Raw genomic sequence first — 13,894 nt, forward strand, 5'->3', positions numbered from 1 at the left:
CTGCTGCGGGCTCAGGTCTGTCCCCGGAGCGCTGCAGGTGCGGCTGCGGCGCCCCGGCTGCGTGCGGCTGTCCCGTGCGCGTCCCGGCAGCAGGGCAAGCCCGAAGCCGGCGGGGCCGGGTCGCTGCCCGCCTCCTGCGGGCGGCACCGGCGCGGCGGCCGCGGACAGCGCCGGGAGCGGCCGCGGACAGCGCCGGGAGCGGCCGCGGACAGCGCCGGGAGCGGCCGCGTCCCCTCACGGTCCGGGCGCCGCCGCTCCCTCCGCGCGCCCCTCACCGCGACCTTCCGGCTGCGGGGGCCGGGCGCCGGCGGCGGACGGACAGCTCCGCCGGCCAATCGGCGCTCGGAGCGGCGCGGGGCGCCCCGCCCCTCCAGCCGCGCGGCCCAATCAGAGGCGCGCCTGCGGGCCGGGGGCGGGACTTCCGCGGCCGGGGAGGCGGTTTTGTGTGTGCGAGCGCTGCGCGGTCCCGGCTCCCCGCGGGCGGCGGCGCTTGGGGGGCCCGGCCCGGCCCGAGCCGCGGGCAGCGCTGAGCGGCGGCGGCGGCGGGGGGGTCCCCTCCCCTGCCGTAGCGGGGGGCCCCCGCGGAGGCGGCGGGGTCCCCCCGAGGGCGCGGTAGTGACGGCGGCTCCGTCCCCGCAGTTGGTCCCCCGGTGGTCGGCTCCCCGCGCGGGGTGAGGGGCGGGCAGGTGGGCGATGAATGGGTTCAGCACCGAGGAGGACAGCCGGGATGGGCCGCCCCCCGCCCCCTTTTACGGCCAGAGCTGCTGCCTCATCGACGACGGGGACCGCTGCGTGCGCCCCGCCGGCAACGCGTCCTTCAGCAAGAGGATCCAGAAGAGCATCTCGCAGAAGAAGCTGAAGCTGGACATCGACAAAAGTGTGAGTGCGGCCTCGGCCGGGGCTGCCGGGCGCTGCCGAGCCCCCCGGCGGGGCGGCCGGGCCGGCTGCGGGCGCCACCGCACTGCGGTGCCTCCGGGGAGACGCGGATCCGCCCGGCGAGCTGAGCTCCCGGGCGAGCGGGGCCGGGCGCGGCACACGCGGAGCTGCGGACCGCGCTCGCCCATCCTCAGCGCTACAGCTCGGGATAACGGGGAGGATCCTTAGCTCGGGATAAAGGGAAGGACGTGCCTGGCTGCACCCGGCCGTTCCCCCCGTGCAGAGCCGGCTTTTCCCTGTGGCACTGCCCGCCTGCTGAGGCATAACGTAGCTGAAGCCCCGAACGCCGTGCTGGGGAGGCGGGTGTGTGCAGGGAGGCAAAGGAGCGAGCTGTCCGTGCTTGGGAGGCAGGAGTGCTGTTCCCGTTGCGGTCTCGGCTTGGAAAGGCTGCTGCTGTCAGGTGAAAACAGCGCTGTGGTTGCTGCTTCAGTCAGGCGGCACTGACGTTACTTCTTTAATTGCGAAGAATTGGTGTTGTGGCGAAGCAGGTTAGAGACCAAGCTGGCAGTGAGCTGTGCTGCCTCTTCAGCAGGGTCTGTTCGCACACGGAGCAGCCCGGTTTGCTGCCTAATGACACTGACAGCTGTCAGCTCCAGATAGAAACGGGTTATTTGCCCGGCAGAGAAGAGCAGATCACAGAAGGAATTTCTCAGAAGTGACTTCGTTAACGGAATTCAGCTCTGCACGCTTTTTTTTTTCGCCTGATCTGTAAAGATCAAAACCACTGAAAACAAAGCAAAAGCAAAAAAAAAATAGGTGAAGTTTTGAGTCAGTCTGTTTGGCAGCTCCCCCAGTTGGTTGGGTCCCTTCTGCACAGCCGAAATGCATCGTGTCACGGGAAAAGTGACTCAGTTTGAAACGTATTCTTGAAAAATAGAGCATTTCTCCCAGTTGTAGTTCTCAGCAGATTTGTCTAGTGGCATAGTAATTTCTTGCATTTTAGAAATGAGTCTCTGTTGACAGATGCCAGGCTTTAGAAACAAAAAGGGGAAATCAGACTAGTACAGTCAGAACAAAGGGAAAATGTAAAGCAGGCTGCATGGATGTAGGGTGCCTGTGTTATCTGAAGATACTTTGCCTTATAGACACCAAATAATTTTGATCATTTGAAGTCCTTTGTTTTGCTAACTCTAGTGAGATTATATTTGTTAAAAGGGAGGTTCCATTGCTGAACAAGCAATAGGAAGGAGGCTATTCTGCATTTGGTCTGTTTGTTTTAGTTGAGGTGATCAGCTCAAGTTTTATTTGTCAAGGTTTTGAAACACTTGCCTTAATAATCCTCTGTATTATTCAAGCCAGAAAGTTCACAAAAATAGAATAGAATAATACATGTTTTGGTAGATACCTGCTAGTAAGTCCTGAAATAAATGCACTTCCTCCAGACAAGCACCCATCTTTTTTCCTGACAGATGATTGCAGCCATAAAAAACAAATTTATTATCTGTAGAGGTTCAATTCAGCTGAAGCTTGAGTTCTTTGTTTTCTTTACTTTTAGTCTTTGTAAGGTAAGTTATCTCTGAATAAAGAGTGTGATATCAGGGCTGGATTTAAGATTAGAAATTCCTTGATGTCAGTCGGTCACGCCAGTCTTGAGAGATGCACCTGACACTGGTGTCAAAGTGGCTGCTGTTGAATGCTGTTTCACCGTATCTTTTTTGATTGCTTTTTCACCACTTCTGGTTCTCAGGTGAGGCATCTGTATATCTGTGATTTTCACAAGAACTTCATTCAAAGTGTTCGGAACAAAAGGAAGAGGAAGACAAGCGATGATGGAGGTGACTCTCCTGAGCACGACACGGATGTTCCAGAGGTTTGTGGGCTGCTTTACCAGTTCTTAGCATGTTGAAGTTTCACTTAGATGTTCTCATACATCAAAAAATAGTTATATTTTAAATTGCAAGGCCATTGAAGCTGCTGTGGAGTTACTTTCACTTTTCCAGGAAGAGATTTTTCTGACGTGTGGTGTCCTAATTTTCTTCATTCCCCTATGAGTTCTTTGCCCATGTAAAGTTTTCTATAAAAAGAGGTGTGATAAGGTAACTTCACAGCTTAGTGTATGTACAGTTAAAATTGTATTTGATACTATTTTTTTAAGGCTAAAAATAAGTTATTTTTCATGGTGTCTCATGCCCCTACATAATTCCTTATTAATGAGTATGCATCATTTTGCAAATACACTACAGAATTCAATAGGTCACTCTCTTTGATTGGGTATTTGATACCCATGGATATTGAGCTGCTCCAGATATTTGCATATATGGTATTTTTTAGCACTATTTAAAACTACCTTTAAATAGTTTGTGACACATTTTTATTTTCAGGAGATAGGCCTGGGGGAAGTTTTCTGTGCTAGAGAACTTTCTCTGTGCCACTGCGCTGCGCTTGCTTCAGTGATGTTTCTGGTACTGTTGACATGGCAAAAGTTGTGCAGAGGTGATGTTCAGAGAAGCAGAGCATGGCCACAGTCAGCAGAGCCCTCTGCTGGAATTGCCAACCGTATTGGCAAAAAGCTGTTTATTTCTGAAATTAAAAAAAAAAAAAAAAAGAAGCCACCCAGATTCATTTTGCCAGCAAAGCTGTGTCTTGGTGCAAAGCTGGTGCACACACCTCCTGTGTGGAGGTGTTGAAAGAGTAGCAAGTTTTTGGTATGGGTTTTTTTTTTTAAGATAACCTGACCTTTTGTTATCACTGTTCATGTTTCCATTCTGCAAGCCTCTCCATCAAAACTTTCCTGTTCAAGCTTTGCAGTAGTTGCCAGGGTGATTGCTGAAGACCCAGTTGGCATCTAAAAATGTTGGTGCTGTAGAGCACACAGAGTATTTGGTGACTGAAACCTGATGGATGCACGTCACCCAGATGAACAGGGAACTCTGCACCGTGTCAGTTTTAATGTCACTTCCCTCTCAGTTTTCAGCAGAGATTCCTTTTGTCTTTGAAACTTGGCATTTCCCACATGATCTTCATCTTCCCTGCTGTAACCTCACCACCACCCCCTTTGCTTCTAAACTGTGCACTTCCTATTTAAGTATTTGAATTTCATTTCATCTCTGTACTCTGTTTTATGTCACAAGCCGTTTGTTCAGTGCCTGCTAAATTGTTATTTCATGTGTGAGCTTTTTAAACCTTGTGGGAACAAAAGGTTCCCCTTTGCTTGGAGGTTGCAGAGGTGTAATTGAGAGCAGAAATTGGCCAGCAATTCTGTTGACAGCATGTGAACCAGAACAAAAATTTCTATTTCCCTGAGGCTATTTTGGTCTTTTAGCATTAACAAATACAAAATATACTTAGGTTTGTCAGTAAGACAAGCCAGTGTGGTTCTGAATGCAAGCAAGGAGAAGTCCTGTTGAGGAGGAAGCAGTTATTTTTAGATATTTTTAGATAAAATAACTACTCATAGAAACTAAAGGTAGTGCTCATGCCCTCTTCTCTCCATCACTTCCAGGTTGACTTGTTCCAGCTCCAAGTGAACACCCTGCGACGTTACAAGAGACATTATAAATTGCAGACTAGGCCTGGACTCAACAAGGCTCAGCTTGCAGAAGTAAGTGAGGACAGAGGTGGTGTTATCTCTGTTACAAGAAAACTTTTTATCTCCTCTGTTCCAGGGCACCTTTTGTGGGCACTCACACCTGTGTGACTCACTGGTATGGACCAAGTGCCCACTGAAAGGTTTCAGAGAGTGATGCCAGCAGAAAGCTGCCTGCTTGCTTTCAAACCTGGGACAGGCTTGGAAGGCATGGGCACTGGCTGTTGAAAGCCTGTTTTAGTAACTTGTTTGTCTCTGCTTCCTCTCCCACCTTTTTCATAGTCCCAGTTGGTGCCCTTTAGGGAACAGAAACAGGACCCAGTTTTTGGGTGTTACCTGGGGATGGCTGCTCAGCTGAAACTCAGACTTAACCCAATAACCGTCTCCCTAAGTGCTCCTGTTAGTTTTTCTTTCCTCACAGGCACTTGAACTCATTGGAATTGCTTTTTATTAAAGGCAGCATCACTGTCCATGGATTCAGATTCTTTATTTCCCTCCCTTGTCCTCATGATTCTGTGTTACAAAAGGCTTTTTTCTTAAGGGCCTCTGCTGCTTTCTCACCATATGGGCTATTTGTTCAGAAAGAACTCTCTGTATCTCTCTGGTATTTGGGTGAGTTGTGCTTGCTTTGCTTCTGCTCTGCTTTCTTTCCTGACTTGATCTGAAGCCTTGCTGTGGGAAAAATCTTCTCTAAACTTGAAAAAAACTCTAGTAGTTACTGATTAGTATTGAGGTTGATTTTGTAAGCTGTGGCTTTCACAACTCAGGTGTCTGGTTTGCTTTTACTTATGCTTTAAAGAACAAAAACCTGACAGACCAAGAAAAATCAGCAAGACACTGTCTTTCTTTCAAAGTCAACCAGGGAGTGAGTATATAGAATATAGAGAATGTGCAGTGTAGGGCATGTAAGAGTACGTTGAACAAAGTAGGGTGGGGTTGTTCCTCATTAGCAGTCCTGATTTGTTATATTTTAACTAACCAATTCATGTCTGTCAGCTGCCTCCTGCCATGAAGGACTGCCTGCTTAAGGAATTTACCATGAATGTACCCAAGAGGAAAGTAAAGATCAATTACTCTGCAGGTGGAAAATAAAGGGAGCCTAACTTAAAGCTGACACAACTTAAAGCTTCCCGTGAAGCCTGAACAGCTTTAACTCTATGCTGGATCCTCATCCAGCTCCCATGCTTGAATCAATGCTGCCTGAGGCTCTTACACTCCTCATGCTATCCCACTGTAAGGGAAACTCAAGCTTCCATAAATGTCCTTGGAGTGACTTATTGCTCAACCTGCATCAGAATCCTGTTCTAGAGCTGTGTTGGGTACCAAAAAAAGAATTTCTTCCATGTGAGAAGCAGCTCCAGCATGTTTTCTACATCCACTTTCTGAGGAAAAATAGCTAATGTTTCAGGGCTTATGCTACTGTCAGAGAGGGGTAGCCCTAACCAAACCCTAACCCTCCCATCGAAAATTCTCTGATGTTCCTTTCAGTGAAAACTTAAGAGTCCAGAGGAAATAATTTTGGAAAAATCTTTGCTACACCTGGTTCACACAGCCAAGTGCTGCAGTGTTTCTGACACTCTCCTTCAAAACACGGTGGTGCAGGGAAAACCCACTCGCCAAATAATCTCAGCACAAAATGTTGCTGAGGAGAAGCTGTGCTGCTTTGGCAGGAGGACGTTCTGGCTTCCAAATTCCTCTTGTAGGTTGGCTGCAAATCCTGCTGACATAGCAAGGCTATGCTATGTTCATACACACATTCCAGCTGTAAAGAGAGAGGGAGGTAAATGAGGACTGACATTTGGAATTGGTGCATGTCTCACTCAAAGGATAATGTGCTCAGTGGCCATAAAATCGTTTTTGGAAAGTGAAGAGAAACCCTGTTCTGATTATTTCCAGTTTTTAATTTCAGCATTTGTGTCTCTTTACCTGTTGTTCTTCTAGACTGTCAGTCGTCATTTCAGGAATATTCCAGTGAATGAGAAGGAGACACTTGCATATTTCATCTACATGGTGAAGAACAATAAGAGCAGGCTGGACCAGAAATCAGAAGGCAGCAAACAACTTGACTGAAGATTAACAAGGCTTGGAATAAGAGAGACCTTGAAGGAACAGGTGGTATTGTGCATTTTAGGTTTATAAAAACTGTTAAAAGTATATTGTAAATTTTTTTTAAAATGCAGTGTCTGAATGACAGAAAAAAATATAGACATTCTAATGAGGAGTATTTCAAAACATGTGCCCAGCATGTTTCCGAAGACTTCTTCCCCTCATTTCAAAGTCATGTTGGAATAAAGAAAAGAGGATAATGGGCAAACCAAATGAATCTGTAGAACTGTGGAGTTTGTCAACTTGCTGTTTTAAACCATTTCTGGAAATCTACATCTCAGTGCAGTTCAAATGCCAGATGGAATTGTTTTCACTGAATTCAGGCTGCATCCCAAACCACCATGCAGTTTGTCTTGGTACAGGACTGGAAGAGCAGCAGAGATATAATTCATTATCAAGGTGCATGGGTCAGAAGTTTGTATGAAGCTTGTTGCTCACCTACACATGCTCTGTCTTGCCTTGAGTTAGTGCTTCAAGTCCCAAACTTCTACAAATGCTCCAGCTCACCAGATCTACTCCAGTGAATGCTACTTGACCAGTCTGAAATTGGTGGGGTTTTTTGCCATTTTTTTCCTCCCGACCCCATCCGACACAGATGCCAACCAACTCTCTGCAGTTTCTTTTCCAATTTCTTCCAAGAACTCACTAATTAAATTTTGTGTAAGCATTTAAAAATTTCTGCATTTCTCTGAATGTGGTATTAAGGCAAACACAACCTATTTGCTGTGTCTGATCATGTTGGTAGAAGTGCTTATTTAATTGATTTATGCATATTTCAGTGATGGTAAGTGAAACAATGGCTTGAGACATCAGTTTCTTAATTTCTGTGTCAGGTCAGTATCAGTCACAAGCAATGCACATTTTATACTGAATTTTTAGCAGGTGTCACAAAATTGCTATGTGCATTCAGGGGCTCTGTTTAGTATAAAGCAGATATATGGGTGAGGCACCATAACCAGGGCAGTGATCTGACTGGAGCATTTCATGATACATTTCATCTCCCTCTGCAATGGGCAAGAAGCATCAAAGCATTTGCCTTCCATGAGCATTACATGTGCTTTCATTAGAGCTGTGTGAGTGAGGGTGGCACTGGTGCTCCCTGACAGGGCACTGTAGGAGGAGATCACCCTGATTTTATTTAAAGCCGAGGTGTCCTTAGAGATAATACAGTGATTATTTTGGCAAAAGGAGCTTTTAAAAGTGTTGGTCATGACTGACTGTTCTCCAGTGACCTCAAATTCTCTTCAGGGGAATCTCATGATTTAAAGCATCGCTCTGTTTCCTTGCTGTCCTGACCAGTGTCTCCATTCTGGTACAAGATGCCAAGACTCCACACAGAGAGGATATTCTTAACAAGCCTTAAGCAATGAAATGAACAGTAGAAAACTTGAGCTAGCATTTTGTAAATGGCAGGTTTTATTATTTCAAAACTGGATGAAGTTTTGTTTAAGAGCTAAACACACTGGTCATGGTCCCAGCTTAGTACTGCATTGTGTTTTGTAAGGCATGAAGGGTTCACTTAGTGAAGCTCTTGTTAAAGCTCTCCCAGGGTCTCTTTAAAATTTAAGTCACAGTTTAAAGCAAGTTCACATCACTCTGAATTGTTTGCTAATACTCCAAAAACATGTTCAACAAACTTCAGCATGTCTTAAGTCCTTTGTCATAGGCAGAAATACTCTGTTATGGTACATGTCCCATTTGTGACATCTTGGGAGTGTGATTATGTTAGCATTTCCTTGTTCAATTCTGTATGGATTTTTAGAATATCATACAAGAGAGAGGTTCAAGGAATGAGGAGAGAATGTCTTGTGTCAGTATTTCATGAATGTTTAAAAATTTCCTATTTGTGCTGGTCCTTTCCTTATTGAAAGGGTGGAGTAGTTCCCACATCAGTCAACATGATCTGGCTTCTCTCATTCAGGACAGATGGTTAGAAGGACACAATCTCTGACTGCATGCTAACCTTCAAAGTGCTCATGTAATCAGAGGGTGTTACCAAGGGAAAATGAGTTTCTGAGTTGAGAGGGTTATGCCTCATAGTGATTGTTCCCCTCCAGTGGGCACTGGTGAGGCCACACCTCGAGTGCTGTGTTCAGTTCTGGTCCCCTCAATTCAGGAAGGACACTGAGGTGCTGAAGCAGGTCCAGAAAAGGGAAGCAAAGCTGGTGAAGGATCTGTAGCACAGATCCTGTGAGGAATAGCTGAGGGAGCTGGGGTTGCTCAGCCTGGAGAAGAGGAGGTTCAGGGGGCACCTTCGCATTCTCTGCAACTCCCTGACAGGAGGGTGGAGCCAGGTGGGGGCCAGGCAACCAGGGTCAGGACAAGGGGAAATTGCCTCAAGCTGCACCAGGAAAGTTGAGGTTGGACATTTGGAGGAATTTCTTCACAGAAAGGGTGATTAAATATGGGAATGGGCTGCCCAGGGAGGTGGTGGAGTCACTGTCCCTGGAGGTGTTTAAGGAAAGACTGGCACTTGGTGCCATGGTCTAATGGACACGGTGGTATTTGGTCATAGGTTGGACTCGATGATCTCAGAGGTCTTTTCCAACCTAATTGATTCTGTGATTCTGTGATTCTAGACCAAAACTGTAAAAATGTAGTTTGTTTGGGATTTACTTTTTTTTTTTTTTTTTTTTTTTGTGGTTGTATTTTATTTTGCTTTATTTTTAAGAGTAAATAAATCTGTTGGGGTGTTTTAGTAGCCAGCAGCAAAATTATTCTTTTCAAGGAAATATGGTGGCAGGTTCCATCTGTTCAGGTGTATTCACTGGAATGCTTTTGCGCCGAGGTGGTATCCAGGAAACTTTTCTTTTCTTTTTTTCCTGAAATAGTCAATTGATGTTAAATGTGATCCTTGCTGGTTTCACTTCTAAAGCAATTATACTTTTTTGAAGGAAAAAAAAATTCTTAGTGAAGTGTGATGATGAAGAGATGTTTACCAGCCATTAGCAGTTGTTTATAAGGTGGAAAGCTTGGAGGCAAGACACCAAAGAAACAGAAGAATCTTTGGCTGTCAGACCCCATGGCCTTATAAACCCCTTGCAAATGCCTTATTACCTTGTTCTCAACTTAGCTAGAGCAAAACACCTTGAGCAACAGAAAGCTGATGGTCTTGTTGGAAGGGTCAGCCACTTGCTGGCTCCCGTGCTATGAACTGAAACCACACGTCAATTCAGTAGCAATATCCATGTTCAGGGTGCCTGTGATTCTTGAAAAGCATTTAGTGTCTAATAACCAGAAAACGCAACAATGCAATTGTCCTTGTGTACGATACCGTGCTGTGTGTTCGATTCCTTATGCTGCATGCCAAGTTTAAAAAAAAAAAAAAAAAAGACTTTCCAACTTTTTATTTTAAATGGCAAATTAAATGTGTTTGAACCTCACACTTGTGAAGCCATGAGGTGGGACATTTTCTCAGCATTTTTAGATGGGACTTGTTGGAAAGGTGTAAGACCCAAATCGCTTTGGCTGGTATGATATTTTTTTTTGCATTTTGCTTTTCACAGATGGGCCTTAAATTCTGTCTAGCTTTGAACCATGGAGCACAAGCCTTGGGGGCATGGAGGATGACCAGATGTCATCTTCTATTTTTAATAGTGGAAGCTTATTTCTTACAAGCCTGCATAGGTGACATTCACCCTGGGGCAGAGGAATTGTCTCTGAAGGTCTCTGGCCATTATATAGACTAATGCAATTCCGTAGCCTAGCTCAATTCTCATTGCAGAGTTCCATTAACTTAATTAGAGTTCTGAATAGATCCAAAGCCATTAGTATGCAATCCAAATAATGCAGAAACATCTCTTCTGGGGTTAATTTCATCCTGTATGCTGACCCTCTGCTCACTTCAAGGGAAGAAGAAGAAATCATTGCTGGTAGTTACTGGCTTGAGCTCAACTCAGGGGAGTTGGAAGCATGCAAAGACTCAAGTCAGTAGCAGCCTGATGGCTGAAAAGTGCAAACACATCCAGGGAGGCTCTGTCAGAATGCAGTTTTCAAAATTCCATAATCTGAAAGATTATTGTTTATCAACCTGAAGTAAACTATTGCAGGAAAATTAACGTTTCTTTTGCCAGGCACTTTAGATGCACAGCCTGAGAAAAGCAGAGCTTTGTACCACTTCTCTCCAGTGTTCTGGTGTCCCAGTTTTCCTTAGAAATGTGGCTGTAAACCACTGGATACCCCAGGGTGCAAGAATTGACCAGAACATGTCAAGCCTGGCATTTCAAGTGAGTCTAAAGTGCAAGCTGGGTTCAGAGAAGCTTTGAACACAAGAGCTGAAATAATCTACAGTAAATGGGAGTTTTCATGTGGATCATGATGGCACAGGGAGGATGAAGCAGGACATGGCCCACAGGGAGACTGAACAAAACACTTCCACAGCAGCAGCAGCAGCGTGGAGGGAGATTTGTTCTGTGTCAACGCTTGTGATGGATGTTTTATGAGAGGGGGAGGAGGGTGAGCTGTGCACTTTACATCTTTTGGTTGAGCCAAATGTAAATACCAATGGGAGATCTTCAGCAGGAGCTGCAGTTGGAGAGGAGAGGAGGGGTCTGCTGAGGGACTCTTTGTTTAAGTTTGCAGATTGCTGGACTTCCTGGAGCACTAGAGTCACTTTGTCTCTACAGTTCAGAAATGTGGGTAATACAAGGTGGCCTCCCTTCCAAAAGGAGTCCTTGTGCTGCCCAGAGTAAGGACAGAAAGTCCCAAAGGTGAAGGAATGTTACTGATGCCTCACTCCTCGTGTCACTGATGCCCTTTAACCATCTCTAGCTTATCAAGTTAGGGAGTTCTCATTTTCCACTTCCAAAGTGCAAATGAACTGTTAGGATGTAAGATACTCCTTGCACTTTTCACAGCTATCCCTGGTCTCCTATTTTTGACTTGCTTGTGAACACAGCTGTTTGGGATGAACTAAATGCTTGAACAAAATGTGGGGAGAGGAGGAGGCTCCTGCTTTAAACCTGAACTTCCCTTGCAAGCAGCTCTGCAGGCCATCCTGTACATCAGCAGGCTCCAGGAGCCTCTGACTTACCTGAGCCTTACCAGGGCTGGGTTTACTCCTGTCCTACCCACACCTCTGCTCCACAGCTATTGCAGGGGAGGTGGGTAGCAGGTAACTTGCAGAATGGTTTGGAGTCTTTTGGCAGGCTTACTGGGAGAGAAAACTGTGTTCCCTCTTCTGTTTCTGGCCTCCATGTGTTGTGCTGATCTTATGCCAAATGTTTTGGACACCTTGTATTTTTAACTGTGTAATATAGCTGTGTATTGTTAAAGCAACTTAGTAACTTATAGCAAAAACTGTAGAACTCATTTCTCTGAGGTGTAGGAAATGTCCTGCTTCCACTGTGTATGAGACTTTAACTCTGTACTGTCTGACAAAGATAAAATTCTGAATTTCACTTTAATAAATGATCTATCCTAGCAACCAGGCCCACATTCCCTTGTTTGCCTTTCTGCCCTCAGCACCAGATGGTTCCAGAGCCAAGGGAGTCGTGCTTTGTGTGAATGTTTTGTGCCTTTTCCCATTGCCTTTTCCCACCCACCTCCCCAGGGCTGAAAACACTGCAGCCATGGAGCAGAGAGTGGCACTGCTCAGTGGGAATGCCAGGCCTGCAGCAGAAATCTCAGGTGATGGGATATTTTCTGACAAACCCATGTGGGTTGCACAGGTGCAATTCATGGAGTCTTTTGAATGCAACAAAAATACAAACTTGCAAGAAAGATGGAGGCTGTTGAAGAGCCACGTGCCCTTGCATTTTGGGGAGTGTTGGGCTTTTCTGTGATGGGAATTCCTCCCCTCCTGCATCACGAAGAGTCTGTCAAGTGCAGCTTCTTATTTGATTCATGTTTCCTATTGAATCTTCTTTATGTCTAGTTCAGCCCTGTGCTTCTGCTCCTTTCTCAGGCACATCCTTGGCTTCATTTCATGCATGATTTATAGCTCCTGTTGTCCAGAGTTAAACCTGCATGCCCACTTGACAAAGTGGGCACTGCTCCAGGGCAGTAATGACATGGATTATCCCAGTATTCAAGATCCTTACTCATAAAATGCTTTGTTTCATTTCTTTTGCTGATATTCCTCCTGACCATCAGCCTTATAAGCAAAGGTGCCTCATTTTTTTGCTACACTGAGGAAGCAAGTGAAAAAAAACTGGGATTTGATTACTTGTTTGCATGAACTCTGTCATATTTTTAAAGACTCTGCTGGCACTGTTTGAGTTGTGCTTTTAGCCTTGATTTTTAGCCAGAAAAGAGGCTATAGTGTAGCATTTCACATACTTGGGTTCTCACAGAGGAGGATGATCAGATGTCAAAAGCTTTACACCCAAAACAGATCCTGGTGTCCCCAGTGCCTGCCTTTGTGGATGTGTCCGAGGCCTTAATGAACCAGGACAATTTTGGAACGTGCTGCTGTGCTACAGGAGGTTCCTGCCTCGGGGAGCTCTCAGTTGAGGAAGACAAGACCAGAGATGACACCAGTGGGCACCAGGGGTGGATCACATCACACAGCCTGTGTGCTGTCAAGGGTTTTTCGGAGGTGTCAGGAGAGAGTCTTCAGGGGAGGATAAGGGCAGCATACCCCAGTGGAAGGAGAAGACTGTGTCATTTGCATTCCCAAATTGATGACTGGGGGCTCTTCTGCCAGCACAGTGATGAGGAAAGGCAGTAGGGCTAAAGGAGGACAGCTTTAAGGAGCAACCTGTTGTGCAGGTGCTGACTTTAGTACAAGAGGGTATAATGCAGCCTTGTGATAGAAATAACCTGCCAGTTAATCTGTTATTTGTATAGAGTAATGAATGATGCTACTTCATCTCATGTTTGCTCCCTGCCAAGAAACCCACAGAAGATTTCAAGCTCGAAAGCAAGGCGGAATCTGCTCAGTCTTTTGGACAAATTCACACTGAGGAAGAAAGGAGCCGGCGGGCCGAGAGCTGCGCGTCCCTCCCGGCCCTGCGGCTGCCGGGCGAGGGCAGTGTTAGCTCGGGGAGCCGGAGGGGGATCCCCCGAGCCCGGGGCAGCTGACCCGGCCGTGTCCCCATCCCGAGGATGCTTCCCTGGCAGGAGCTGCCTGTGCCTGTCAGAGACCGGAAGCAGGATTGTGCTGTGCTGGGATGTGGGGATCATAAAAATGGTTTGTTTGGGTTTTGAGGGTTTTTTTTTTTTCCTGCTTGGACATTGAAATTGAACACGTCCGATCCGCTGCGTGAGCCGTCCCGTGGCCTCCTTGCAGCCTTGATGGAAACCAGGCATTGCTTCCCTGCTCCCCAGCAGAAAGGGCAGCGCAGAGGACCAGGGAAATATGTGAATGTGGATTTAATGGTTTTG

General features: G+C 46.3%; 1 protein-coding gene across 1 annotated transcript; it reads left to right on the forward strand.

Moving 5' to 3' along the window:
- The first annotated feature begins 443 nt into the window (after positions 1 to 443).
- Positions 444 to 6,781, forward strand: SAP30L (SAP30 like). Its single transcript, XM_021552135.4, has 4 exons — positions 444 to 879; positions 2,624 to 2,746; positions 4,379 to 4,477; positions 6,404 to 6,781. Exons 1-4 carry the CDS (start codon positions 694 to 696, stop codon positions 6,530 to 6,532), a joined length of 537 nt encoding a protein of 178 aa, XP_021407810.1. The 5' UTR covers positions 444 to 693; the 3' UTR covers positions 6,533 to 6,781.
- The last annotated feature ends 7,113 nt before the right edge of the window (positions 6,782 to 13,894 follow it).

Source organism: Lonchura striata, chromosome 13 (genome assembly GCF_050655825.1).
Source record: "Lonchura striata isolate lonStrDom1 chromosome 13, ASM5065582v1, whole genome shotgun sequence".
In the NCBI taxonomy this organism is placed as follows: Eukaryota; Metazoa; Chordata; class Aves; order Passeriformes; family Estrildidae; genus Lonchura; species Lonchura striata.